The sequence below is a fragment of the Miscanthus floridulus genome, chromosome 17, assembly GCF_019320115.1.
Source record: "Miscanthus floridulus cultivar M001 chromosome 17, ASM1932011v1, whole genome shotgun sequence".
Taxonomy (NCBI): domain Eukaryota; kingdom Viridiplantae; phylum Streptophyta; class Magnoliopsida; order Poales; family Poaceae; genus Miscanthus; species Miscanthus floridulus.
In genome coordinates this window covers 8,226,988-8,254,497 of record NC_089596.1, presented here as the reverse complement: position 1 = coordinate 8,254,497, position 27,510 = coordinate 8,226,988, and the positions used below count along the sequence as shown (strand labels likewise).

General features: G+C 45.2%; 2 protein-coding genes, 1 long non-coding RNA gene and 1 pseudogene across 9 annotated transcripts; 3 read left to right on the top strand and 1 right to left on the bottom strand.

The window, feature by feature from the left end:
• Positions 1-78: 78 nt before the first annotated feature.
• On the top strand, positions 79-7,635 carry LOC136515164 (receptor-like protein EIX2; annotated as a pseudogene).
• Positions 6,801-14,962, bottom strand: LOC136516334 (disease resistance protein RGA2-like). 5 transcript variants are annotated; one of them, XM_066509703.1, is made up of 9 exons: positions 14,744-14,962; positions 14,520-14,657; positions 14,343-14,433; positions 10,184-14,247; positions 9,911-10,045; positions 9,545-9,679; positions 8,799-8,923; positions 8,615-8,686; positions 6,801-6,922 (listed from the first exon to the last, which is right to left on the bottom strand). In XM_066509703.1, the coding sequence occupies exon 4, from the start codon at positions 14,217-14,219 to the stop codon at positions 10,584-10,586; it is 3,636 nt and encodes a 1,211-aa protein (XP_066365800.1). In that variant the 5' UTR covers positions 14,220-14,247; positions 14,343-14,433; positions 14,520-14,657; positions 14,744-14,962; the 3' UTR covers positions 6,801-6,922; positions 8,615-8,686; positions 8,799-8,923; positions 9,545-9,679; positions 9,911-10,045; positions 10,184-10,583. The 5 variants fall into 5 exon arrangements, with proteins under 5 accessions (XP_066365800.1, XP_066365798.1, XP_066365797.1 ...); XM_066509701.1 differs by lacking the exon at positions 6,801-6,922 and adding an exon at positions 7,777-8,086 and having other exon boundaries at positions 9,911-10,061; XM_066509700.1 differs by lacking the exon at positions 6,801-6,922 and adding an exon at positions 7,777-8,086 and having other exon boundaries at positions 9,545-9,770.
• A 5,713-nt stretch (positions 14,963-20,675) lies between these two features.
• On the top strand, positions 20,676-23,071 carry LOC136517640 (uncharacterized). The gene is made up of 3 exons (XR_010774315.1): positions 20,676-20,986; positions 21,059-22,671; positions 22,815-23,071. It is a non-coding gene; the product is annotated as an uncharacterized lncRNA (long non-coding RNA).
• Positions 23,072-24,778: 1,707 nt separating this feature from the next.
• Positions 24,779-27,202, top strand: LOC136518288 (outer envelope pore protein 16, chloroplastic-like). Of its 3 annotated transcripts, none has more exons than XM_066511934.1 (6): positions 24,779-24,984; positions 25,051-25,242; positions 25,864-25,895; positions 26,294-26,327; positions 26,449-26,516; positions 26,957-27,202. In XM_066511934.1, exons 2-6 carry the CDS (start codon positions 25,077-25,079, stop codon positions 27,095-27,097), a joined length of 441 nt encoding a protein of 146 aa, XP_066368031.1. In that variant the 5' UTR covers positions 24,779-24,984; positions 25,051-25,076; the 3' UTR covers positions 27,098-27,202. The 3 variants fall into 3 exon arrangements, with proteins under 3 accessions (XP_066368031.1, XP_066368030.1, XP_066368029.1); XM_066511933.1 differs by having other exon boundaries at positions 24,781-24,966; XM_066511932.1 differs by lacking the exon at positions 24,779-24,984 and having other exon boundaries at positions 24,991-25,242.
• The last annotated feature ends 308 nt before the right edge of the window (positions 27,203-27,510 follow it).

Genomic DNA, 27,510 nt, shown 5'->3' with positions numbered 1-27,510 from the left:
GCGCCCGGTTGAGGCGAGACGGCGAGTTCTGCATCGTGAAGTCGGAGCTGCTACATCAGGGAATGTAGCTCGGCAACGATGACGCGTGTCGAACCCTCCTTCTCCGACAGCTGGGTTTTCAGCTTTAGAGGCTCGGCAATCGCCGCGGGCAGGGCGTGGGATCATGGCAGGAAGTCGGAGCTGCTCTTCGCGGAGCCGTTGAGCTCGGCAACGATGACCTGTTGCAGCCTCCTGCTTCGGGCCCATTGGTCTAACACTTAGGATGGGTCGTCGGGGTTTTGCCATGGGAAGTCGGAGCTGCTAGCTGCTTTGCAACTATGCTCGGCAACGATGACTCATGGTAGTGTGTACTATGCCGCGTTGCGTGGGTCGGTAACCTTTCATGGTGTTTGGCGCCACGCTTGGCTACCCTTGCTTGTATATAAACTTCATTCGTCTTAATTGAAAGGCAGAGCTCCTACCATTGTTTAAAAAAAAAACCTTTCGAAGAAGTTTACGATTCTTCTTATTGGAGCGGTGATATGTGAATGTCTGGTGATAGCCTTTCGTTGCCAACTAAAGGCTAAGTGCTTGACTACACGGGGAATATCTTAATTTTTAAGAGCATTGATCTATCTTGCAACAGATTAGTTGGGCAAATTCCCAAAGAAATCGGTGCACTTCTTGGGCTGATAAATCTGAATTTAACATCAAACTTATTGAGTGGAAACATTCCATTTAAAATCGGCAATGTGTATTCATTGGAGTCTCTTGACTTGTCGAACAACCAACTTTATGGTGAAATTCCTCAGTCCTTGACAAATTTAACTTCGTTGATCTATCTGAATTTGTCCTACAATAACCTATCTGGCAGAATACCCTCAGGACATCAACTAGACACTCTCAGGGCAGAGGATCCTGCTTCAATGTACATTGGCAATCCTGGTCTTTGTGGGCATCCACTTCCAAAGGTGTGTCCTGGAGATCAACCAAAAAAAGAAGATCCCATGAGATGGCATGAAGATGACAAAGACTCGAATGGATATCTATCTTTGTTTCACAGTGGGATTCTTGGTAGGTCTTTGGATAATATTTTGTGGCCTTTTGTTCAAAAGGACCTGGAGGTACACCTATTTCAGCCTATTCGACAATTTGTACGACAAGGTGCATGTCTTTTCTGTAGTCACTTGGCAACAATGGTTCAGAAAGCAAGGTACAAACTGAGCAAGCACTGTACAAGTATATGGGGAAAATAAAGCACCGCCTATTGATTGGCTTGGTACCTTCAATTATGGAGCATTTGATCCTAAGTAATGGATGGTTCACTTCATCCGCAACCATAATAAATCTCAATGTATAATACTACAAATGTTTGATATTGTTGTAATAATGTAATGTAGTGTAAGAGTATGTTAATCATGTTGTATGGGTGAAGAACTTCAAGGTTTGTGTGCATTTGTAATATGCAGTAAGTTTGTTGTACATGGTGATATTCAACATAACAAATTCCTAGCTCAAAAGCTGCTTCACCCATATTTGCATGTCATTTTTAGTAGGAAAACAAGTTTTGGATGCAGAGAAGGCTCAGTTCTAACTACTCATCATGCAGTAGGAGGTGTACTAGCTACTAGCAGTACAGCAGAACTAGCCTGTGGGGCTCAATGGCTCATGACATGGGTCGTGGGTAACACATAGCTTGCACGTATGTGGGGATTATGGCCCAGTTATAGTGCTACTGCTAACTAGCAAAAAGTCATCACTTATGTGGGGGTTATGGCCTGGAGGATGGTGTCTGCAGCCGTCACCTGACGACCCAGGACGAACCGATCTGTTTTTTTTTTTTTGAAAAAAAAGGAGGGGGGAGGGAGGGTTCTCTTTCTCTATATATACACGAAATACTAGTAGACATCTGAAATTCCATAACTTGAACATTCTGTCAGGCACCACCCATTGTAAGGAGCGAGGGTCATGCATTGCAACTTTGCAAGCACCGGAGCGTAGATCGGGCTGCCGCCGTACGGTACGGTTCTGTTTTGCCCCTACTTGCCACTCACGCACTGCTCATGCAGTCATGCCAGATGCTTGCACGTAAAAAAACGAGATTGCCGGCCGTCGATTTAGTTTCTTTTTCTTTTCTTTTTATCTTATCTGTGGCAGTCAGGAACCTCTGTTTCTCAACCTCAGCTACCTCTGTTTTCCTGTCTCCTCTCCTCATCACGAATTATAATGTGGGTCCGTGCCCGGGGTAATCTTATTTGAGTGTCATTTTGCACCGTCGACTTCGTATCCTTTGTATTTCTTTCTCACTGATGCACCTGGACACGTCCAAACCCGAACAGCGACGGCGCAGAACTGCATCCGTGAAGCGTGGCACGAGTAGATTCTCAGTCATGCATACGTGTCTCTGAACACGTCCAAAGTGATTGCGCTACTCTTGGATGCATGTTCAGGCTTGACACCGACGCATCGCTGCAACTATTTCATTGCGACCAAAAGAAATGTCCAATTGAATTGAACATCGCCCTCCCATATATTGCCAGTTTCTCTTTCTCATCCCAACACTGCAACCACAACCAGAACAACACAATGGCTGCAACGCCAGGATCCTCCTTCCATGGAGCTGCAGTGCCCCTGTGCCTCCTGCTCTTTTCCCTCCTAGCACCAACAACTGTCGCCACATCTCAGTCTATCTCCGGTGAAGAGCTAATGTCCAACGGCAGCTGCATCTCGGTGCCAATACGCCGCTGCCGGAATTCATGGTTTCTCTGAAGAGCTTGGCGTATCTCGACCTATCCAACATGAATTTCAGCGGTCGAGTGCCTCCGAAGCTAGGCAACCTCACCAATCTGGTATACCTCGACATTCACAACGATTTCATATATGGATATGCGTACAGATTTGCACATGCGTATGCGTACACATACGCGTATTCATCGGATGTTTCTTGGTTATCAAGTCTTCACTCATTGGAGCATATCTTGACATGAGTGGAGAGTATCGGCTGACTGGGTTCGTACAATCAACACCCTTCAAAATTTGAGAGTACTATATCTTAGCAATTGTGGACTTAACAGTTCTGCTCCGTCGCTTCTGCGCAATAACCTTACGGTTCTTGAGAAACTTCACCTCTCACATAACCCTTTTAAAAGTCCTGCTGCACCCAATTGGTACTGGGATGTAACTAGTCTTCAGAGACTAGACATATACAGCTGAAACTTGACTATGTTAGAGACTCTTCACATGGGAGCCAATAACATCAAGGGGATGATACCATCAACACTGAAAAGCCTATGTAGTTTACAGACGATAGATGTCATGTACAACGGTATCGGTGGGGATATAACAGATATAATAGAGAGGCTGCCAAATTGTTCCTGGAATAAATTGCATGCAGGATCTATAGTTGATGGAGACCAACATCACTGACATGACATTGAAATCACTGCTCAACCTCACTAACTTAAGCATGCTTGACATCTCCGACAACTACTTGAGCGGTTCTGTGCCTGCGGAGATTGGAACATTGAAACAATTGACTGAGTTGTACATTGGCAGTAACAGCTTAAGTGGTGTGATGTCAGAAGATCACACTTCTCTGGTTTGACGAATTTGAAGTACATTGACTTGTCTGATACTCACCTTCAAGTCATGGTGGACTGGGATTGGAAACCTCCGTTCAACTTGGACACGGCATATTTTTCGTCGTGTCATTTGGGACCCCAAGTTCCTAATTGGCTTCGATGGCAAAAGAACATTTTATATCTTGGCATTTCAGATACAGGTCTCGTTGGTACGATGCCATATTGGTTTTGGAATACATTTTCTAATGCCACACTTTTGGACCTCTCTTATAACAGTATTAGCGGTGAGTTACCGCATAATTTAGAGTTCATGGCTGTGACTGAGCTTTATCTCCAGTCAAATAACTTAAGTGGTCCGTTACCACAGTTACCAAGGAGCATTGTGTTATTGGACATCTCTGTATGACGAAATTTTGGCATATAATTATTTAATACCTGCTACGTAAAGTAACCAAGGCCATTATTGTGAAATAGTCGTGCAAATGTATAGCACTTTTGTAGGCGCCATGAGTTTGATCCTGACTTCTTGGGCCATGAAGAATTATTTGATGGGGTTAACCTATGGTCACACGTCAGGATGAATTATTTTCCTTATCAGATTCACGATATGTTGAATTTATATCGAAATTATTTAAAGCATGTTGCAGAATGCAGATATCTGAGATGCCATTAACAGGCTGGATAGAAGCAAGGCTGACGCGAAGTAGTCCAGGCTCTTCACGATAACCCCACAGGTAGGATTTCAATCTAATCTATACATGTTTGCTTGGTTGAGGGGCAAACGCCCGGCTTGCTCTCCCCTATATAAACAGCCGAGGCCCCCTAAGAGCCGGGGCTTCCGCATATACACGCCGGCGCCCTGCTGCTCGGAGAGGATGCCGTGTCAAGAAGAGATGCCGACTCCCTGCTAGTTGCTACATGCCATACGCATCCGCATCTTGCGTTCGGCTGCACGCTCAAGTCCTGCGCCGAAACATCCTCTTGCCGGACGGCGGTCGCGCTGCTGCACGTATACATCTGCTATGAGTTGGAGAACCATCGACTATCATGGCAACTTGTGCTTCCCTACTAGCCATATAGATGGCTATTTTTCTGATCTGGATAGCAAAGCGCCTGATGGCGGCTATCTCTGATCGTGAGCATGAGCAATTGCTCGTAAGATGCATATACTTCGAGCTAGTTATTGGCTCCATTATTTCTACGACGGCGAAGAGGTCGTATTGGCCTTATCCCTATTATTTCTACGATGGCGGAGAGGTCGTATTGGCCTGATCCCTATTATTTCTACGATAGCGAAGAGGTCGTATTGGCTTGATCTTCCGAACTCGGCGAAGTGGCCGTATTGGCCAGATCAGATTGCTTTACGAGCTCGGGACGCTGGTAATTACAGCGAGGGGTCGCCCTCACTGAGCTCGATGATTTGATATGATATCTGTCTGGCGCGAGCTCCGCCTCCGTGGGGTAGAAACTCGCCGTGTTGAGGACGCGTGAGTCAGCACTGCCCCGCTCGAGACACACGAGACGAGAATGCCTCGTTTCGTTATAAAATACCGACGCCGGGAGGCTGTCGATTTGATCTCATGAGAGAGCATCGTCCAAGCAATACTTATACCGCTAATTTGTTGCGGATTTTCTACTATATGTGATCATCTACGTCTAGTACCGACGAGGCTAGACGGAACTCTAGCCAAGTGCCACCGAGGCGAGGTCACTACTCCATCTACACGTCCCAATTAATGGGATTGGACACATCGTTGCTGGGCACCGACGAGGCAAAGGCAACTTATATACGTCCGTGTTAATGAAGGCCGGCGTACATGACTGGACACCGACGAGGCGAAAGTCATCCCCTTCATTATCAACATATTCCATTTACTCCGACATGGCGATGGTGATGTCACGGCCGAGCTTCGGCGCCGAGCTTCGGCGACATAAAGCCACCCATATTATTGTTATGCCATATAAATATCGCATATGGTTGACTACGATCAATTGAATATTTGACGACCATAAAGCGCAACTTAATCCGAGGTTTTTCGCAAGCTCGTCTTGCGGATATAATTAACCGGACGCGCCCAACAGGCCCCGGGAATCGGCGGACTACGCAATTTTCCTATAAGTCAGACCTCTCCTTAAGCATGACGCTGAAGACGGAAGAAGACATTTTTTTCGTTGATCATGTATTTTGTATATTCAAGAAAGAATTAATGAAATATGTGGTTCTTGAACGTGTGCATATGTCTCCCTTGCATTACATTATTTTTATTTATGTCTTCGTTCTGTTTTCGACCAAACAATCTCCAAAAATTCTTTAAATGGACATCTACCATCAGATTTTGGAGCTCCATATTTACAAATTGTAATTCTGTTCTCCAATTGTATAACAGGGATTATTCCAAACTCAATTTGTCAGTGTCCTCAACTACGGGTCTTAGATCTTTCAAACAACTTGCATACACGGGGACTACCTAATTGCAGTGCAAAAGAGTTGAGACAACGGAATCCATCTAGCAACAGCTCTTCAAGGGCCCGTACCACAAATTCTTATGGTTTACAAATCCATACCCTCCTTCTAAATAATAATAATAGCCTTTCAGATCAGTTTCCTTTATGCCTAAAACAATGCCAAAATCTTATGTTCCTCGACCTAACTCTAAACAGATTTAGTGGAAAGTTGCCTATGTGGATAAGTGAGGCTATGCCTATATTGGTAATGTTACGGGTAAGAAATAACAACTTTTATGGTCATATTCCAGTTGAAACAACAAAGCTTTATTCTCTTCGTGTTCTTGATCTAGCAAATAACAAGTTTTCAGGGGGCATACCACAACCTCTTGTGAACTTGAAGGCCCTGACTACCACTGTTGTGGCCTCGACAGAAAATCCTTTCCAAGAAGTTTATCAATCTGGGTATATGTTTCTCTGAAGTTGGTCTGTCTAACGATACCTTATCACTAGTAATTAAAGGGCAAGTGCTTGGGTATAGTAAGAATACCATATTTTTTTATGAGCATTGATCTATCTTGCAACCGATTAGTCGGGCAAATTCCACAAGAAATATATTCACATATTGGACTGATAAATCTGAATTTATCATCAAACTTATTAAGTGGAAATATCCCATATAAGATTGGCAATTTACAATCATTGGAGTCTCTCGACTTGTCCAACAACCAACTTGATGGCCAAATTCCTTTGAGCATATCGAATGACTTCGCTGTGCTATCTAAATTTGTCCTACAATAACCTATCAGGAAGAATACCCTCAGGACATCAGCTAGACACTCTCAAGGCAGATGATCCTGCTTCAATGTACATTGGCAATCCTAGTCTTTGTGTGTACCCACTTCCAAAGGTTTGTCCTGGAGAACAGCCAGTACAAGAAGATCCCGTCAAATGGAATCAAGATGCCATGACTGAAATGGAATCCTAGTCTTTGTAGGCGTTTGGATAATATTTGTTGGCTTTTTGTTTAAGAAGACCTGGAGATTCACCAATTTCAACCTATTTGACAAATTCTATGCCACTTGGCAACAATGGTTCAAAAAGACAAATACAAACTGAGCAAGCACTATTATATAGGTATATATGGGAAAACAACTGCGGCTTGCATCTTGTACTGTGCATGGAATGTGTGGAAAGAGAGGAATCGGAGAATTTTTGAAGGATCAGCAAGAACTCCAGCTCAGGTGTTTGCTCCAGCAAGAGAAGAAATGGCGCTGCGTTGACAGGCCTGTGGACGCCCTTGGATTGACTAATGAATCACCTCTCTCCTGTTTCCCATGTGTACTGTGCTTTTCTTCCTTCTATTTAACAGCACCCTGTAAGACGTGGACTTTCTACCTTCTTAAATGATTTGGCACTTGGCAGCGCTCCTGCCCGGTTTTTCAAAAAAAAAAGTAATTTAAATCCTTTGTCAAAAGAAAAATATACATGCAAACCACACATGCCTCTTCATAAAACAACTACGATATCAAAGACAACAAATATATCATACAAACTCTGTACACATGTGCTTCAGCTCCCTTACTCACAAACAAGAAAAAATGGATTGGGCTGAATCGAAAGAAAATAATAAAAAAATATATATCTAAAGCTAGCTACCCGCGCTATTTGAGCAGGCCACCTTGCTAGTTATAATTACTAGTCTGTATATGAGTGTAGGTTGATGGGCATGACAATATAACTAACTAGCAGGAACCCAGAAGCGCAGGCCAATCGAAAAAATAACTGTAAGATATGGATCAAGCTACAATTCCTTGGTCTACAAAACCAAACTAAGATTGCCTCCTAAACTCCTCTAGGGTGACGAGTATGTGTTTATTCTGGTAACCAACATTTAAAAACACTGGTTGCAATAGGAAGTGAATGGAAAGAATTTGAATAGCCCAACAGAACGAAACTAATCGCCATATTGGTCTCTTGCCGTCCAGGATGGAACACTGTAGCCATGTCTACGGGCATGGTAGGCATCAAGTAGCTTGGGTGATGATGAGGCGACGAAACGTGGTGCACTTTAATGGGGCCTGAGTCATTAAATAGAGAAAACACTAAGTTTGTAGAATAGTAGAATGTTGACACAATGATCATGTAGAAGTGTGTCCATGATATACCCAAGTACATAGGATGAAATCATCATGAGACGCAAATAAGCATAAATGCATCAATACGGTCATTGGAAAATACTAATAGCAATGATAAGATAGTTTAAGATACCTAGGATTGTGGATAATGAACATTGTTTTAGCTATGGCAACATGGAACTTGTACTGTATTTAAATCCAGTGAGCACCATTTTTTCCTCTACCCAATAGAAACATGCAAAGCAATTTTTTTGTTGGCCAGCAGAAACATATGAACCTATGGAAGAGTGAAGGACGGTAACTGATGATGTAGTGTTGCAGAAATCTATGGTAGAAGCACTTGACTTTGCAAGTCGAACAGAACAAAGGATATATGTGGATGTGGAAAATCTGTTTTGTCAATGTAAATTCTGGAGTAGTAAGGAACCAAATGATTAGACGTAGCAGCAAATGCACAGTTAATTAACTGACCGTCATTCTTCAGAAATGGCGTACATCTGCGACCCGCTGTAGAAGTAACAGATGTTTCAGATGTTGGGAACTCTGCAAAAAGGACGAAAAGGCAATGGATCGATTGAAGAAGTCTAGAAGATAATGCAGTTGAACATGCATCACACATGGCATAAATACGTAAGGAAAAAACAGATGTGAATACCATGAGGAGAGGCGGTATCATGGAAGCCGCTCCATACAACGGCACCTCAATGCTAGAAGCACCATACAACGGCGCCTCAATGCTTCTCGGTGTGGTATTTAGCATCTTTTTGGTAGGAGATGACCCTAAAGTGTAGGCTAACAAATTAGGCTATGTAGCTTCACACTAAATAATGGAAGCAGAATGCACAATGGAATTGGAAGGTAAGCATCTCCATAACATAGCAGCGCACCAACATGCATAAACAAACTTACCACACTGAAATTATTCATTATCTAAAGAACTCATGTCAAACCTTGTGTGCAAATAATTAATAGGAAAAATATCAGACTCGCCACACTTCTTAATGGTCAGCATAATCTGACAATTTTGCAATGGCACTCTGCTACACATGGGCGAGGATAGACATAGCGAAGAACTGGAATGCGCTGCATCCCACTCACTCAGCAACCAACTACATATATAAGCAGCTGAGCCAACTAAATATTCTAAAAATTAAAGGATGATTTAATTTTGTGACTGTAAGTAGAACCCAGGAAAAAAAAAAGTGACGTCCTCATTGAAATAACTAAATTATCATATGATTCTGACAACAATGTATAAATATCTATATTAATTTGAAGAAATATAAAAATACATGTCTACATCAGTTAATCCTTTACTCAGGAATTCAAAATATTCATTATGTAAAGAACTTATGTCTCAAACCTTGCGCAAATAACTAATAGGGAAACTAACAGACTCACCATAGTTATTAATGGTCAGCGTAATCTGACAATTTTGCAATGGCACTCAGCACTTGAATACCATCTGTATCTGGAACTTAGCGAGCAGAATGGCATACGGTCCCAAATTAGATGTGGTAGAGTGAGATTATGCACCTGAATCGTAGCAATGGTAAGCGGATCTGTTAAACGGAAAATTTAGAGGGCTACATACAGTTGACATTGACATCCAATTGCACATAGTCACCTGTACATTAACATTTGAGGGGGGAAATAAAATACATGTCTACATCAGTTAATCCTTTACTCAGGAATTCAAAATATTCATTACGTAGAGAACTTATGTCAAACCTTGCGCAAATAACTAATAGGGAAAATAAGACTCACCACAGTTATTAATGGTCAGCAAAAGCTGACAATTTTGCAATAGCACTCGGCAGTTCAATACCATCTTTATCACGAACTTAGCGAGCAGAATGGCATGCTGTCCCCAATTAGGTGTGGTAGAGTGAGATTATGCACCTGAATCATAACGGATCTGTTAAACGAAAAATTTAGAGGGCTATATACAGTCGACAGTGACTTCCAATTGCACATACAGTCACCCGTACATTAACATCTGAGGGAAAAAAAGAAGAAGAAGAAAAAGGTATAGCATACCTGAGGTGGAGGGGACGTTGGTGCAGGGGCCATGCGAAGGAGATGGCCGGACGCTTGGTCGACGGCCATGTGCTGCCGCAGCTCCAGGGGCGGCGCGAGGGAGATGGCCGAACGCTGGTTCGGTGCTCTGCGGTGGCCGCGTGAGGGCGAGGGGATCTGGAGGAGGCAAGCCGGTGGCCGGGTCGCACTGCCGCTGGTGCAGGGGCGCGCAAGGCAGAGGCCGTGACGCAGTTTGGGGAAGTGTGCATCGGTGGTTCTAGAACCTGGGTGCGTGGCCGGCATCTAATGGCAACGTGGCTGGAGGCATGCACCGGTAGTAGTCTTTACAGGCAGCAGAATGTACCAACGGTTGCATTTGCCGCATTCACGTGTAGTATGTGTTTTGAAGACCTGCTCCTCCCTACCCCAGCAAATCAAATATACACACACTACGAATGTGACTGACAAGGTGCCAGTCAGGCCCTGCCCCTAGCTTGTAACGCGCCGCCAAACCAGGGCAACCATTAATGTGCAATTCCTCGAGAGCAGTTAGGCGTTGTATGGATTGGGGCAAGTATTGAAGGGCAGGGAAATGCTGGATAAAAAGCGAACGAAGCGCAGAGAGTTGTCCAATCCACTCCGGCAGCACCGTCAGTGCAGGACCTGATGACATGTCGAGATGTTCAAGCGAGGTGAGGTGCTGAATCGCCTCTGGGAACTGCTTCAAATCGCCCATAGTCAGTTCAAGGTGTCGCAGAGAATGCAGTTCTCCAAGCCAGTCAGGCAACGTGCCAACGGCGGGGCATCCTTCGATGCAGAGACGCTCGAGAGAGGTGAGGTTCCGCATGCTCTCTGGTAACTGTGCCAGGTCATTGCAGCTGTAAATAGACAACTCTTTCAGCTTAGTGAGGTGCTGCAGCAGTTCCCAGCCAGATGATGATCCTTTAACTTCGATTAGCACTAGACTCTTGAGGCGAGGGACCAACACATGCATGCTGGGCAGCTGATGGGAGAACCTTCCTGTGGATAGCAGCTGCACATTGCTTCTGTCTAAAGCCATATGCTCCAACGATGGTGGCAAGTAGGGGCTCCCATTTAATTTCGGGCAGCCACATATTTGTAGACTGGACAGGACAGGGAAAGGATATTGTGCTGCCAATTCTTTCTCCCCAGTTTCAAAACCACTTGATGTAGTCCACAGCTCCTCTAAATTAGGCATTTCCCCCAGCCCAAGGTCCTTCAGTGAAGGCAACTCAACAAATCCTCTCATATGCCTCAAGTTTGGAAATCTTTCCAGCATTAACGAAGTTAAACGAAGGAAATGGGATGCAGTAGTTTGCTTCAGCATTATGCCACCTTCACAATATGAAGAATCATTTTGCTTCATCATCCATCCTGGCAAGCAGGGGCCTCTGTAACCATAGATACCCAAGCACACAATTTGCGATGGTGGCTCAAGAGCGTTCAGCACACCCCAATCATGTTCCATATCTGATACCAACTCTTCTTCGGTATCACTTAAAGACCAGTTCAGCAGCAAGCTTTGTATGCTACTCTTCCGCTTCAAGCAAGCCTTCTCTGCATCACTTGGATTCTTCAAATACTTAAGGTTGGTAATTTTCAAGCAACCACCTATCATATCAAGGTTTTCTAGCTCTGAGATCCTCGCATCATCTGCACCACACCCAACAACAAACAACCCCAGCTTTCTTAAACGGGTCAGCTGTCCCAATCCTGATGGTAAGCAGCACAGTTTACTACAACCCCATATGTTCAAAACTGCAAGCCTTTTCAAGTTTGCTATGCCATTAGGCAACTCCCGTAGCTCCTTGCATCCCTCAAGGTCAATACATTCTAGAGTATCAATCGATGTAACCCATTGAGGTAGCATGGTAACTTTGGTTCCAGAAAGGTTCAGAGTACGCAAGTTTTTGAACTCCCCAATGATGTCTGACGGTAGTTGTTGCAGAGATGAACAACGCTCTATATCAAGTACACATAGGTTTCCAATTCTACCTAGAGAGCTTGGTATCTCTCGGAGCTTCGTGCAGGCATATAGTTGCAAGGACTGAAGAACATAAAAGTCACCAATGGACTGAGGCAAACTCTCAAGATCAGTAATGCAACGCAACTCTAGAGTCCTTAGCTTCCGAAGCTTTCCAACAGACTCAGGTAATGTCACAAAACCTTTGCAGTTAACAAAATGGAGTGACTGCAAGTTCCAAAACCTCGAGATAGCTTCTGGAACTGTTGTAAAACTAACATTGTGGATTTCAAGATACCCAAGATACTCAAACTTTAATATGAATAGTGAAAACGGAGTATCAATTGCATAGTCCAAAACAACACTGCGCATACAACAACTATTCTTCACTGTGGTATCAAAAGATGGCTTACTGTCAGAGATATATAAAGCACGGACCTTGTCAAATAAGCCCTTGTCAACATTCTCAGTGAATGAAGTCAAAGATAAATATCTATACCTATGAGTAAATTCTTCTGTTGTATGAATTGGCACACAAGTCACCAGTTCATCCTTTAGTATCTGTCGAGTGAGATCATGGATCAAATCGTGCATGTTGTATATATCAGTATTCCAGCTCCCATAAGCTTCCTGAAGAAACCTGACTTTTACAAGAGAATCTAAGTAGTCTCTTCCGATATCTTCAGGTTGCTCTCCATTCATTGCATTGATGAATCCATGAGCTATCCATTGGGCAATCAAACGATCTTTCTGGATTCCATAGCCCTTTGGGAATATGGAGCAAAATGTAAAGCACTGCTTCAGTTCATCTGCCAAGTGAATATAGCTCAACTTCAAGGATGCAAACACTCTGTCATTTATCCTCGGAACATTCCATAAATTATTATCTCTTATGGCCCTCCACGTACTTATTTGCTTCTTGTCACGAAGGACTGCTCCAAGAGTTCGAATTGCTAGCGGCACCCCACCACATCTCTTGATAATCTCTTTTCCGACTTGTACATAATCGGAGCTCAAATCTTGCTCTGCCCATCCAGAACCCTTCAGGAATAAGTTCCAACTCTCAGACTCTGATAAGAATGCCAAATCAAATGTATGTCTTGATTTCACAGCATCTGCAACCTTTTGATCACGAGTGGTTAACATAATCCTTGTTTCAGGTGCACCACATTTTAGCTGCACCATGAACTGTTCCCAGTCATGTCTGTCCTCATGCCAAGCATCATCAAGGATAAGAAGAAACTTCTTATTGCTCAACTTCTCGGAGATTTTTTGGGCCATGTGCTGCGGGGGATGACGATCTGAATTATCTCCAACAATTGTTTGAAATAGCTTGCCGTTGAGCTTCTCAAAATCAAACTCTTGAGACACATGGACCCAGAATATTTCATCTCCGAAGTGCTCCTTTATCTTGACGTCATGGCAAATGTGTTTGGCCAAAGTAGTTTTGCCTGACCCCCCTAATCCGACGATAGAAACTACCATGCTGTTCTCTCCAGCATTACATTCTACAAGCTTAGATATGATTGCATCCTTTTCTTGATCCCTACAGGGTATTTCGGACTCCGGAACCTCGCTCAACCAGTACATTTTTCCAACTGTCCTGTAGCTAGTACCAACATGTTGATCCCTTGGAACTAAAGTATTGACATCACTTCTTTGCTTGACGATTGCAGCAAATCTCACCTTGATTGCCTTGATCTTATGAGCCATCTTGTATCGGAATGCAAATGCCTTTGGTTTTGCACAGAAGCAGCCAGCTATAGCACTCTTGTCATCATCTCTTTCCATCTTCTGTTTCTCAGCTTCTAGCTGGACTTCTTGTAGTACATCGTCAATGTCATAAGCCACATCTTTCAATTTTACAACCCAGAGAGACTGTGGCTCACTCTGTATTGCTCTGTCACGTGCTGCCGACAGCCAGCCTGTAATCTCTGCGTGTATATCCTGGAGCTCGGAGAGATCTCTTTGTACACCGGTTATGGCAGCAAACTCAGTGGCTAACAGTGAAACTAGCTTGTCACCTGCAACCTTCAACACTCCAGATGCTAAAGCAGCCTCCATCCCACTCATTATGTCAAAGAAACTCTTGCCTAAACCCCTGCGGATGAAATTGAAAGCAAGCGGTTACATTGAGTTTCACAAATCCAAAACAGGATTGTGCGTGTTGGGCTTAAACCAAAGCAGATTAAGTACCTCAACTCAACTGCGGCGAGGCTACAACCCAACGAGAAAGAGGAAATGGGTTCTTCGGGGGTCCAGCTCCAGGATGCAGAGGCCTGCAGATCTGAGGCAGGTGATGAAGAAAATGAGCAGGTGGTCGAACCCAACGAGAAGGAGAAACAGGATTTCGGCCGAGATCATCCTCATTACCTCGGTCGCGTCGTCGTCGGCGACGAGAGGCCTCCCCTAGTCGGGCTGTGAACTCAACTGCGGCGAGGCTACAACCCAACGAGAAAGAGGAGATGGGTTCTTCGGGGGTCCAGCTCCAGGATGCAGAGGCCTGCAGATCTGAGGCAGGTGATGAAGAAAATGAGCAGGTGGTCGAACCCAACGAGAAGGAGAAACAGGATTCCGGCCGAGATCATCCTCATTACCTCGGTCGCGTCGTCGTCGGCGACGAGAGCCTCCCCTAGTCGGGTTGTGCGCGGTGGTCAATGGTCACTGCTGCTCACTTCTCACGCCCATGGAGACGAACGGAGAGAGGGGAGTGAATGTCCACACCGCACTTGCCATAGAAAACAAAAGAGAGAAAGATTGCCGGATCGGATGCAAAGCGGAAGGAGATTGCGACTTGAGGACCGGACGATGTTTGCTTTGTGAGTTGGTGGTGGTGACTGGACCCCGGCGGCCACTGAGAGCATGATTGCTTTTCGCCTCAGAAATCGCGTGGCAACTGGCAAGAGCATCTATCTACAGTTGTTCCAGAAAATCCATCCTCTTTCCCTGGAAAAACAAGCTCCAATAGATCCCTTTCTAATCCTCTTTTCCAAACTTTTTTTCTTTCCTTGGAAAAACAAGCTCCAATAGATCCCTTTCTAATCCTCTTTTCCAAACTTTTTTTTCTCAATCTCGTTTGGATATTGCCGAGTTCATCTCAATCCACATATATTCGAGTGAAAATTAGTTCAAGTTTACTTCAATCCACCTAACATATATCGATTAAGACGAATCCCACTACATCAAAGAAGACCTACAAAGGGGATTGCTCACCCATTCCCTTTCCTACTAGAGGCTGTTTTTCTACCACCTGTCGTTTGTTAGTCACCAGGCCTCGCCCACGGCCCACCTCGCTAGTCGCTGCCCGTTGCGCCCCAGTGCCAACCGCGTCCTCCACACGCACATATCGTTAGGCTTAGGCCTGGGCAAAAAACTCGCACTCGGTACCTCGCTCGACTTGGCTTGTTAGTGGCTCGGCTCGGATCAGCTCGTTTATATTTTCAGTGAACTGAGCCAGCATTTTAGCTCGTATAGTTAACGAGCCAGCCAGCTCGAGTTGGCTTGCGAGCCTAACGAGCCAAAACTATTTGCCTTAAACTTATATTAGTTTTGTATAGCTTGTTGACGCGTTGCACTTTATAATTGGTTGATTGATGGCTGGACCTGGACCTAGACCTGCAAATTCAGGATTACTATAATTTTATCACTTTGTTTTAAATAGATGTATAGATCCTTAATAATGAATTATGGATGCATTATATATATAAATATAGAGTGCAGGCTATTGATGTATGTTTGGACTGTAGTATATTGTTATACTTGTATATATGTCAGTACATATTAATTTATTTGTTTGATTTAAGGCTTATAAATGGGTTATTTCTGTATTATTACTATTTTCAAGCTTTAAATAAATATATAAAATTAAATTTTTTATGTTTTTTTTGCCTGGCTTGCGAGCTAAATGAGTCGAGCCGAGTTATCCAGCCATAGTCAGGCTGCGCTCACACTATCACATGGTTGAAGAAGAGAGGAGAGAAGGAAAAGAAAGAGAAATAGTAACCCGCTACATGTAGGTCACATGTGTCCGGAGAGGAATAAAGAGGAACTGATACAACATCCATCTCCTGTATTTTGAGATTTCTTTATCTCAGACTTAGGAAAAATGAGATGTTCTGTCTATGGGAGATGCTCTAACAAAGTAAAAGGGTATCAAGTTATGCATGTATCTAGTATATGGGTACGGTGTAGTTATAAATGGGTTCGAGTTGTAACGGGGAGTTACGGATAGAGTTTAAACATACTTTTTATCGATAATGCTCGGCCACGGGTGTCCGTCCGTTCGGATGCGATTCCCAAGCCTGCACAGTGGACCAGCCCCCATCTCTCTTAAAAAATCCCTACTCTGCCTCACAACGCACATGCCAAGCTAGAAAGGCACTCCCAAATCCCAAGCAATGACTCCGCTGTTGTCGTCGTATGACTTGCAACTCGCGTCGGCCGGGCTAATCTTCGCCGGTTGCTTCTACCTCTCTCTTCTCCGTTCGTACCCGGCGACCGGCATCCCTCCTCCACCAGCAACAAGTAGTAATGACTCCCGGCGCCACCGCTGCACCTACATCTTGTGCTAGCCGGGCTAATTCCGCCTTGTCGCACCCCCATCCCCCATGAGCGGACGACGCTAGATGACTGCAGCCAAGCGAGCAGCAACACTTGAGTAGCAGCAACGGGCCCATGCCGACGGGTGCTAGCTTGGGCCGTGAGCAGGTGCGGGAGAATCGTTTGAGGAGCGACGGGCCACGCCGACGGGCGCAAGCGTGCGGAGCGACGTACCCGAGGTTGCTGGATACCGTAGTTTCTCACCAGGTAGGCTGTGGCTGCCTGCGACGCCGTGTTTGAAGTGTTTCAGACATTTCAGACTTATGTTTCAAGCGTTTTGTTTGGATGTTGCAAAAGTAGATATAGGATGTTGCAGATGTTGCAATGACAATATATGCATGTTGCAAGCCTATGTTTCAAGTGTTTTAGGTCAGATGTATGTTTCAAGTGTTTCATCTGAATATTGCATATGTTACTATGGATATACACGTATGTTTCAAGCATATGTTTCGAGTGTTTCAGATGTTTCAAACTTTATGTTGTAAGCGTTTCATCTGGATGTTGCAAAAGTAGATCTAGATGTTACATATGTTGCTATAGCTATACATGCATGTTTCAACCGCATGTTTCAAGTGTTTCATCTGTTTCATATGTATGTTGTAAGTGTTTCATTTGGACGTTTCAAAAGTACTCCCTCCATCCACAAAAGAATGCAATTCTCATTTTTTAAGAGTCAAACAGTCTGAACTTTTACAAAATTTATATAAAAAGTGCAAACATTCATGGCACAAAATCAGTACTATTAGATTTGTTATAGAATTTATTTTCATAATAAGTTTATTTGGAGACATAAATGATAAAACCATTTACTATAAATTTTGTCAAATTTAAGCGATATTGACCGGCACGGATACCCTAGTTGCATTCTTTTTTGGACGGAGTGAGTAGATCTCGCGGAGCATCCACATATTGCAATGGTGTGGTATTGCTGCTACTGTGTGGATCACCGTATGTTTCAAAAGTATATTGTTACTGCTGCTGCATGGGTCACCGTGCCTACCCTGGTGCTGCTATGTGCATGCGAGCGTGTGAACGTGCCGCATGCTGGTGCTGGTGCTGGTGCTGTTGTGTGCACCTGCTGGTGCTGTTGCTACGTGCATGTGGGCGCGTAACCGCGCTGCCTGCTGGTGGTGCTGCTGCTATGCGCATGCGCGCGTGAAAAGGAGCGGGCTTGGGTGGTCCCCACGCATGCATGGGCATGGACGAGTGGGCCGTTGGTGGCGTGGCCTTTTCCCGTGGGACGCGTGACGGAGGAGGCGCGGGAGTTGCATTCGCGCGTGTGACGGAGGAGGCTCCGGAGCTGTGTCCGAACATGTCATCTTTCTGAACTTCTATGCGCTAGCCATTCACCCTGGAATACTTTTATATCTCTTAGTGGGAGGTTTGAGCGTCTAGACGACGTGACCTCTGACAGTATCTACTACATAATAATAAATTTGGTTTATTTTGTACCGTGGGTTAATTTTTTTTATTGTGGACTAGGTTACAGTTAAGTGGTACTGCGCCTTTGAAAAACGCCGATCTCATATTGATCCGTCGGACGGTATGGTGGAGCTTGGCAACTGCGCCCTGGAGCTTGGCAACGTCAAAGTTCGATCACGACCCGTTCCGAGCAACGCTGCGATCTCCCACACTATTGTTCCCCACATGCGCCAACGACCCCTGCGTGCAGCCCTCTCTCTGAGAAGATCAGCCTACGCCACGTGTCTTGCCCATGCCACACGTCTTGCCCACGCACAACTGCTCAGCGCTTAGCGTGCCACCTCAGGCGCGCAACGCAATATGGCCGACTGGTGGTAGGGAGGGAGTCCGAGTCACCATGGATTTGATAAGAGAGACTCTGAGAAGATCAGAGAGAAGGTGAGGGTGGAAAAAGAAACGGCCTCTAATGACCCATATCATTATTAACCATGCACCACAGCTTGTTACTCTTGACTTTACTGAACTCTTAACTTCACTTTGATTCAGGCGTGTCCACTAGTCCCCATTTGGAATCAAGAAACTCTGACAGAAAAGAGTCAAGGCCACGCTTGTTGCTGGTAACAAATTCATTGTTCGATAAAGCAAAAGATTCCCACCTCTCATGATCAGACGTGATGTTATTGTCATGCACTCATGCTAAGGATATAGTTGCTATTAACAGTCGCCCCTACACTCCGCGCCCCCAACTGTGCCTACATTTCACGCGCCCACCCGGGGGCTCGCGCATGTGGGGACCGCTGGCGACCTGCGCCCGCCACTCCTTGCGTCCGGATGGATGGCCGTGCAGCCTGCCCCCGTCCGCCTCGTCCCCACCTCGCACGTGCACCCTGCCTCGTCCCTGCGCCCCCTCCTTCCCTCTGACGGCCTTCTCTTTCTCCGCGTGGGCAAGACTCGGGAGCCGGCCCCAGCTCGCTGCGCCCCCGTCTGTCAGTCCCCAGCTCTGTCGTGCCCCATCCCCCGGCGCCTGGGTCGTCCGCCCATCACTCATCGTGCCCCTATGAAACACTTGCAACATGAAACACTTGGATGCAACATACATCGGATACAAATGAAACATTTGAAATATACTGTTGAAACATATGTGTGAAACATATACAACATTCCGATAAAACACTTGACAACATGTGTGTGAAACATATGCAACATCTATATAAAGCACTTGCAACATGTGTGTGAAACATATACAACTCTAGATAAAACACTTGTTGCAACATAACCGAAAACACTTGCAAAAATATGCAACATGATCTACTTTTGCAACATCCATATGTAACAATTGCAACATACCTCTGAAACATCTGAAACACTTGAAACATACATTTGTAACATAGGAGAGTGGAAGGATGGGGCCGGTCAATTCCGGTCATCGGGGTGGGATCCGGCGGCGAGCGGCGGCGCGCGAGCACCACCAGCACTAGCACCAGTGGTGGCGCGCGAGCACCACCACCATCCAGCACCAGCAGCACTGGCCTTGGCTCAGCCTGGCGGGCGACGCGCGCTACGAGAGGGAGCAGGTGGCGTAGCGCACGGCCGAAGCGAGGACCGAGCGGCGCAGGTGGGGCGTGCGACGGCGCAGGAGCGAACGAGCAAGTGGCGCAGGGTCTGGGGCACGGTGGGAGAACGCCGCAGCAGCGAGTGGAGCGAGGCGCGGCGTCCAGATGAGAATAAGAGACATGGAAATGAGCAAGGAATAAAAAAGGCAAAGTTGTGGTGCAAATCACGTCAAGCGTTTGTCTGGAGGGAGTCGCTGGCGTCGGACGTCCTGTTTGTAGCATTACCGTTTGAAAAAACTGAATACTAGTGTAAGCTACTCTCTTCGTCCCTAAATAACTGTCGTTCTCGCTTCCCGATAAATAACTTTGACTAGTTCTATATAAAAAATATTAATATTTATGATATATAATTAATATCATTAGATATATCGTTGAATCTATTTTTATAATAAATTTATTTGGAGACATAAATATTGCACATATTTTCTATAAATTCAATCAAATTTCCGACATGAAAACAAAAATGACGATTATTTAGGGACGGAGGGAGCGGGCTCGGAAAGCAGAGCCGCGGAGACACTGGTATGTGTGTGATGGTTGAGGTAGTCTAATCAGTTTTTTATGAGTAAACCACTGCAGTCGACGTTGATGGGGAATTCACTTAGGAATTATTTGTAAGTTGAAGAATTCTTTTTCATATATGCTTTTACAACGGTACTGATGCGAGCTTATATATATATATATATAAAGATCTCTAACCTTGGTGATGATAGCTACAGCGCCACTCCGTCTCGCAGACTCAAAATCCTGTTCATTCATCCACAGCAAACCATCCCTGGCCGTCCGATCCTTTCTTCCTGCGCTAGATGCCCGCCACGCTCCCGTGCGGCCGCTGCGCCCCGCTTGTTCCTTGGCTCGGCCTTATCCTTTCCCCAGACCCACCGACGGCCTTATCCCTTCCCCAGACCCACCGATGCCCACCAAAAAATCCCCGCCGCAGCGGGAGGCGCTAGGCGCGTCCGTCCCCGCGCGTTGCAGGCGGACGGCCCGACGCCACTCTCTGGCTGTGCGACGTAGCGCAGCCGCACGGACGCGCGCCGGCGGTGCCCGCCTCCTGGCGCGGCGCGGTGCGGGCGACCCTCGCCGGTGGCCCCCGCAGCGCCTGGCCCCCCTCGCGTCGCCCGACGCCTCTTCGTCGGTCGTCCACTCCGCCTTTACCTCTGTCCTTCCCTCTCTTGACGCGTCCATGCTCCCGGCCATGGAATTGTGAGTCCAACCTTCTCTGTCTTTGCCTCTCTAGACGGATTTGATTCGATTCGATCTATCTATCTCAAACAGGACCTCCGATGGTGCGGACCATTTGGTGTTGGCCTCCAACTACGACTCCAACCTTCACTCTTTACCTCCGATGTAGTGTGGACTTGCCTACCTACAGAGGCGAGGCCAGCATGGTCCCCAACGGCAAGGTGCACAGCCGTGGTTTTGACCCACCGTGCCTCTGTTGCCTCCTCATTTAATTCCCAGTGTTCATGCTCATCGCTGTATAGCCTACAGGACGTAATGCCATACTGATTTACTCAGCCTCTGCTCCGTGTTGCTGTAAATTTTGTTGCATCTCTTAGTGTTGCCTCCCTTGATGTACTTGCTGAATTATTAATTTCACCAAGCTGATAACCGTCCCATTTTTTAGGCACGTACAGTATTCCATAGTACAGGTCTGTGATTTAGATAAAGCTGTGCAGCTTGGATTCCATCAGTGCGTTGGCAAGGAGGACTTCAGAAGATACAAATTGAGGTTTTAGAATTCAGTTGTATTATTTCTGTTCTGACAGAGCAATAAAATGTTGCTCACATCCTCTTCGACACATTTGCACCAAAGCATCACCATGAAAATTCACATGAAACCTCCCAGGAATTATCTACCCAGGTACACGCAGCAATGCCACTACTGACTTTATATGTACACATATTGACTTTGCTGGCCAAAGTACAGCCACATATACTTTAGGCTGTTTATTTGCCTTTGGGACGTACAGACTATATCATTACTCATGCAGTTGTTTCGTACTACAACATAACTTCATATTACACTTGCAAGGTTATATGATCATTAGGCTATAGGCAAAATAGTCTTCAGTCTTAACATGTTCTTACACAGAATCGCATGATTGTTTGTTTCTCCAGTGTGCGGACTCCAAAACACTATGCTGAATACATTGTTTCCGTACTAATAGTGTCATCCATATTCCGCCTTTTAATAGTGAAATTGAGATCGTCACATCTGCTTACTTACCGCTACAATTACCATACTTAGTGAACCATACTTTTGTCTACTGCTGCATGTTCTCAAGAGTGAATTTGGTTACTCCAAAATTTACGGCACCATGTCTGCAACTGTTGCATGTTCTGAGTAGTGAATTTGGTTACTGCTAAGATAACTAGGAGACAAGTAAGATGTAGTACGGTCTTGGCTCACAATGGTTGTTCATATTTGATTTTATTGTTGTAAATTATTTGACCAAATGCCTCTTTGGGTTGTATTGAAAATTTTGGATGGGTACCTACTTACACATGCAAAAAGCTTCTGGTCTACATAAAAATTTGTCATTTATTTTGCATTTACACTTCCAAAATGATTTCGGTTCTACGGGAAACAAATTTGGCTGCGCATGCAGATGCTTGGGTTCTCTGTTTGCTTCTCCTACTGTATGGTCATTCTCAGAAAGTTGCAGAATGCAGGTTCCTTTCTACATGTCTCATTTACAAGCATATCGCCATACAGTAACATTTTGTGTCATCTCCATATCAGTTTACTGCCTATACGATGATAGGTCATATATGCATCAAAGGCAAAGTATGGATTAACATAGTGAACGCTTTTTGTTCGCTGCTGGTGAAAAAAAAACACCTTTGCTTCTGCAGTTTGGCTGCTGTGAACATTGTCCTTTTAGGTGAATCTACTCTTCTACAGATGATTTCGCTTTCAGTCAATTGGCTTATTATCTCCTCTTCCGTACCTTTTTCCTTTTTCTCAATCTTCGCTTCGTTCTACCTTATGTATTAATTTCACGCCCTGCTATTGTCCATTCTGTAGGCTGTGCTCAGCAGCAAAACAGGAATAAATGCTGTGACATTCTCTGCTGGTTATACCTTCAGACCATGAGTACAGATTTGGGAATCATACTAGATGTAGGTCATGATCAACAAGATGTGAATCGATGAATACCTTGTTTAGCATTGTTTCATAACTGTCCACTATTTCTTCCTTTTTTCCCTATCTTGACTACCTGTTATGTAACAAATCACCTTTTTCCCCGCGCTACCAGCAAGTTCCATATATTTTTCCATTCATATTCAGAGTATTTTTTTTCTTTGCATTGTGCTTCCACATCTTTAATGTGTGAGTTCAAACCTTAACTTGAGTAATGCGAGCTCTTGTTGCAGCACACGTGTCGTGACATCGTAAATCTTGATTTTGGCTTTCAAATTTGAATCTTATTAGTTGCTATAATTCTTTTAGTCCAAAGTTCATTAAAACTCTAATGTCTTCTGTAACTTTTATTAAAAATCATTTTTAATTTTATTAAAATGTATCCTAGTCCATAGGCTACCCTCACTCTAGTTGCTGAATTCTGAATAGATATGTTACAATGTCTTAACCGGTAATGATCAAATTTTCATCGCCACTTAATCAGGTTGTGCCACACTGGCACTATCCGGGGAAGCGGCCTAGGCATGGCATGTGCTACGGGCTATGCCAAGCTAGGTCGGGCCAAAATAGCGAGTCATGGGCTGGCACATGGGCCTCGTGCCTTTTGTCCAACCTAGCTCATATGGCCCCAAGGGGATAGGCGGCAGAGCGCAGGCAACACTGCTATATTTAGGGGGTGTTTGGGACTGCTCCACAAACTCTGCTCCATAAACTCCACCGTGGAGCAGCTCCACAAAAAACTGGAGTTTGTGGAGTACCTCTTTAGGTGCTCTCACAACTCCACCTTTTTTCCTGGAGCAGAGTGCGTGGAGCTAAAACCGTTTGGCTGAAAAACGTGGAGCAGAGCTGAAAAACGTGGAGCGGAGCAGTCCCAAACACGCCCTTAGTTGCTTGGATCTAGTTACTCTGACCCAGTTAATATGCAGCATGTTCGCTCGGTCGTAAACGATCGTAAATTTCCAGCCAGAATAGTATTTTTCTCTCATACCAAACCAGCCAGCAGTAAATAATCCACGATCGCTTATGGCCTCCCGAACAGGCTGATGGTGTTTGGTTGCTTGCACGAGAACCTATTGCAAAGAGATAAATTAGGCAATAAACATAATCACGATATTTTTTTATACATGCAACTATCTTTTATTGCTCTTCATTTATCACATTATTCCTTAATATTGTTTAAAATACACTAATATCAATTAATATATGCTAGTCGTGCAGTAATAATGTCATTATCTACATAATTGCTCTCATCCGACAGCCTAGCTCTGGTGAAGAACCCCAAAAAAATCTGCGTATCTTAGAAGTCGGACTGAGAAGGGATTTTTGCATGAGCAGAGAGATAGACCCAAAGTGCCATACAAGCAAACAGTCATCGTAAACATGTTCCCGTGGAACTGACTCTGGCCCCATGTTCGCTCGTCAGCCGTATCGTTTAAGCGAAATAACAGTATTTTTCTAAGACAACAAATCAGTACCAGTCGTTTTTTTAGCCAGCCGAACAGATTATACGCAACCAATCAATCACGACATATCTGTCTCGATCTAACTCAACAAATTCTGGATACAAACAACGCTCATTTCGAACTCATCAGGCACTAGGAGGTATACTACCAGCAGAGGAGCTGTACAGCAGCAGTACGCCTCACGAGCGCGATCCTGACGTGGTCAGGTGGTGGCCTGCCAACACATAGCTTGCACGTAGCCGGGCTCATTCTCGGGCGTCCATGCTTGCACGGACCACACGCTCCGCGATCCCTCGTTTTGTCCGCGATCGTTCGTGTCCCTGGCCTGATGATCCAACAGCAGTACAGCACAGCACGCCAACGTACGCCACGGAGGATAAAGGAGAGGAAGAAGACCAATCCATGGAGTCGCACGCGTGACGCGCCTCACGAGAGGAGACGATGACCTGTGGCCCCTCGTAGCAGTAGCAAACCAGGGGTGATGGGTGAATAGGCCGTAGCCCGTGGGGATTGCCGCCGATTTCGTGCCCTTGCAGCCACCGCCCAATCTCCACTTCTTTATCTTCTCCGAGGTGAGAGAACCTGCCCAGGTGATCCTCCTTCTCAGTTCTCACACACTGCCACACACACAGCTGACCTGCCACTGCCACTGCCAGTGCCAGGAAGGTAGGGCCAGGCCAGGATGCCCCGCGGCGGCTTCTCGGGGTCCCTCAGGTCGCCCAAGATCGACGTCGTCATCGACATGGGGAACCCCTTCCTCAACCGCACCGTCGACGGCTTCCTCAAGATCGGCGCCGTCGGCGCCTGCAAGGTGGCAGCCGAGGAGACCTTCGAGTGCCTCCACAGGGGTGCGTGCGTGCGTCCGCCTCTTCCTCGTCCCCTTCATTCGTATTCAGTTTCAGTCATGCTGCATTCCATAGCCCATGCCCAGGAACCCTTATTAGATGGGAAAAAAAGTTTCGATTTTGCCTCACGCATGTGCGTGTCAGATATTGATACTATCTTGCCCCCAAAACGTTTGGTCACTGCAGTCTCTCTGCCTCTGCAAGTGAATCCAGAGAGCGAAACAATGGGCGCAGACATAACCCCAGACTGCGACTTGTAGTGCAGCCTGCATATCTCACATTCAGTCTTTATCGAGTTTTTCTGCACATTTCTGTAGACTGCATTTTACATTCAGTCATGATTGAATGACTGAAATGACGAGAAAATTCTGATTTTGCTACTGAAGATTCACTTCATATATACACACTAGTACTAGTTCCCAACCTTGGGCCCGAGCCGGTTCAAATAGTCCTTACCTCAATGGATCTTACTGAAGACTCACCTCAACTTTGAATTAACCAATGCTATTTCAGAATAATAGCAGTACTGCTGACAAGGAAATCATATGCTTGCATTTTTTTTGTGCTACATTTTACTGGCAATCAGAGAAGAAATTGTTATGACAAAACCTCTTTGGTTTGCAGGGGATGTTTCAAAGCACAGGATTGAGCATGCCGTAAGTCATATATCCACAACCTTTGTATCGCTGATTTTTTAACTGTTCTAGCTCCAGGCCCCATTTCAATTGGGGATCTTAAATATCATGATCCAAATGCCTAGTGTTGCCAGTTAGGTGATTCTTTGCTTGCAGTTCCTAAATGTGGATCGTGATTTACTTGACATTCTAAAACGCATTCCATGACTTATGAATACTGCGGATCTCTAGTTGTAGTCTCAATGCAGTACTGTCATCTCAGGAATTCTATGTGTTACTGGAAATGTTGAACTAAAACCCTGCACCTCTCCTTAATGAAAAACATGTGAAGTCACGTTCTCGAAAAAAAAAACCTGCACCTCAGTGAGCAACTTCTGGTTTACACATCAAACTGATACACTTTCTCAATATGTATGCAGCTGAAGAAGATGTGCCAGGAGGGTGCATATTGGGGTAACTAATTGACCAATTTGTGCCTTTTGTAGCTTCAGACTCAAATAATTTCAGTTGGCTTCTTTCCCTTCTTCATTTATATACTCGGACCAATTCAGATGTTTATTTGTCTAACACGCAGGTACCGTTGCTGGAGTTTATGTGGGCATGGTGTATGGTGTGGAAAGGGTCCGTGGTCGCAGCGACTGGGTAAGAATAATCAGAGTATGAATCTTTCAGTTTTATGGTGATTAGTTGAACATCATCTCAGGGGGGAAAATTCCGCTTGCCTGTTGGTGAAAAGTAACACCCCGTTCGAAATCTAGACCTTTTTACTGTTAGGCAACATTTTTTCTTCTTCGAATAGTATGATTGAAGGCTGAAGCTCTGTATGGCACTGGTACCTCATATATCAAGGTTTTTGCAACATCTGAAGCTTATTAGAATTAGAAATTTTACTGATGTCCAGCTATGTAGAAGACTAGGACAAGATAGGTCTTCAGTCTTCATACAGTGTTGTTGTTGTTTGGAACCATTAAGCACCTCATCATAAAAATTGTTTAATCTGTAACCCGTTCATTTTCATTCCACCCATGTTCTGAGTCAACTTTTGGTGTTCATTAACCCCTTCTGCTCTCATGACCCTGCAGAAGAATGCGATGATCGGAGGCGCCTTATCTGGTGCCCTCATCTCCGGCGCCAGCAACAACCACAGGAACAAGATCATCAACGATGCCATTACTGCCGGCGCGGTCGCAACAGCCGTGGAGTTCATCAACTGCCTTACCTAGTTGAGGAAGAGCAACTGCATTTGCAGTGCCATTGTCGTACAATAAGAATAAGTACTTGTTCAGTGGAGTCATGTCTAGTTCAATAAACCACCACCTTCAGTCTTCGTTACTGACCGCGGTTTTGCCTTGTGAATGTTCTGAGCAACCTTTTTCGTTAGCTCTGCGGTTTGGTTGCAGTCGTCAGTTCGTCGCTGTGATTCTGTGATGGTTTGGTTTGAGTGGAGAAGTAAGTTGCAGCAACTGAGGACAAGGCCATGCGTGCAAAGAATGCTTTTGTACTAGTGGATCTTCATGAGAAGCAAGTGTCGTGAAAAGAGTAGGATTTTTTTCGGGTTAGGATGTCCGTCCGTCCGGCGCCTCCTCGCTGGCCTGCGGACTGGCCTGCGGACGGGCGGCCCAGCCAACCGCAACAG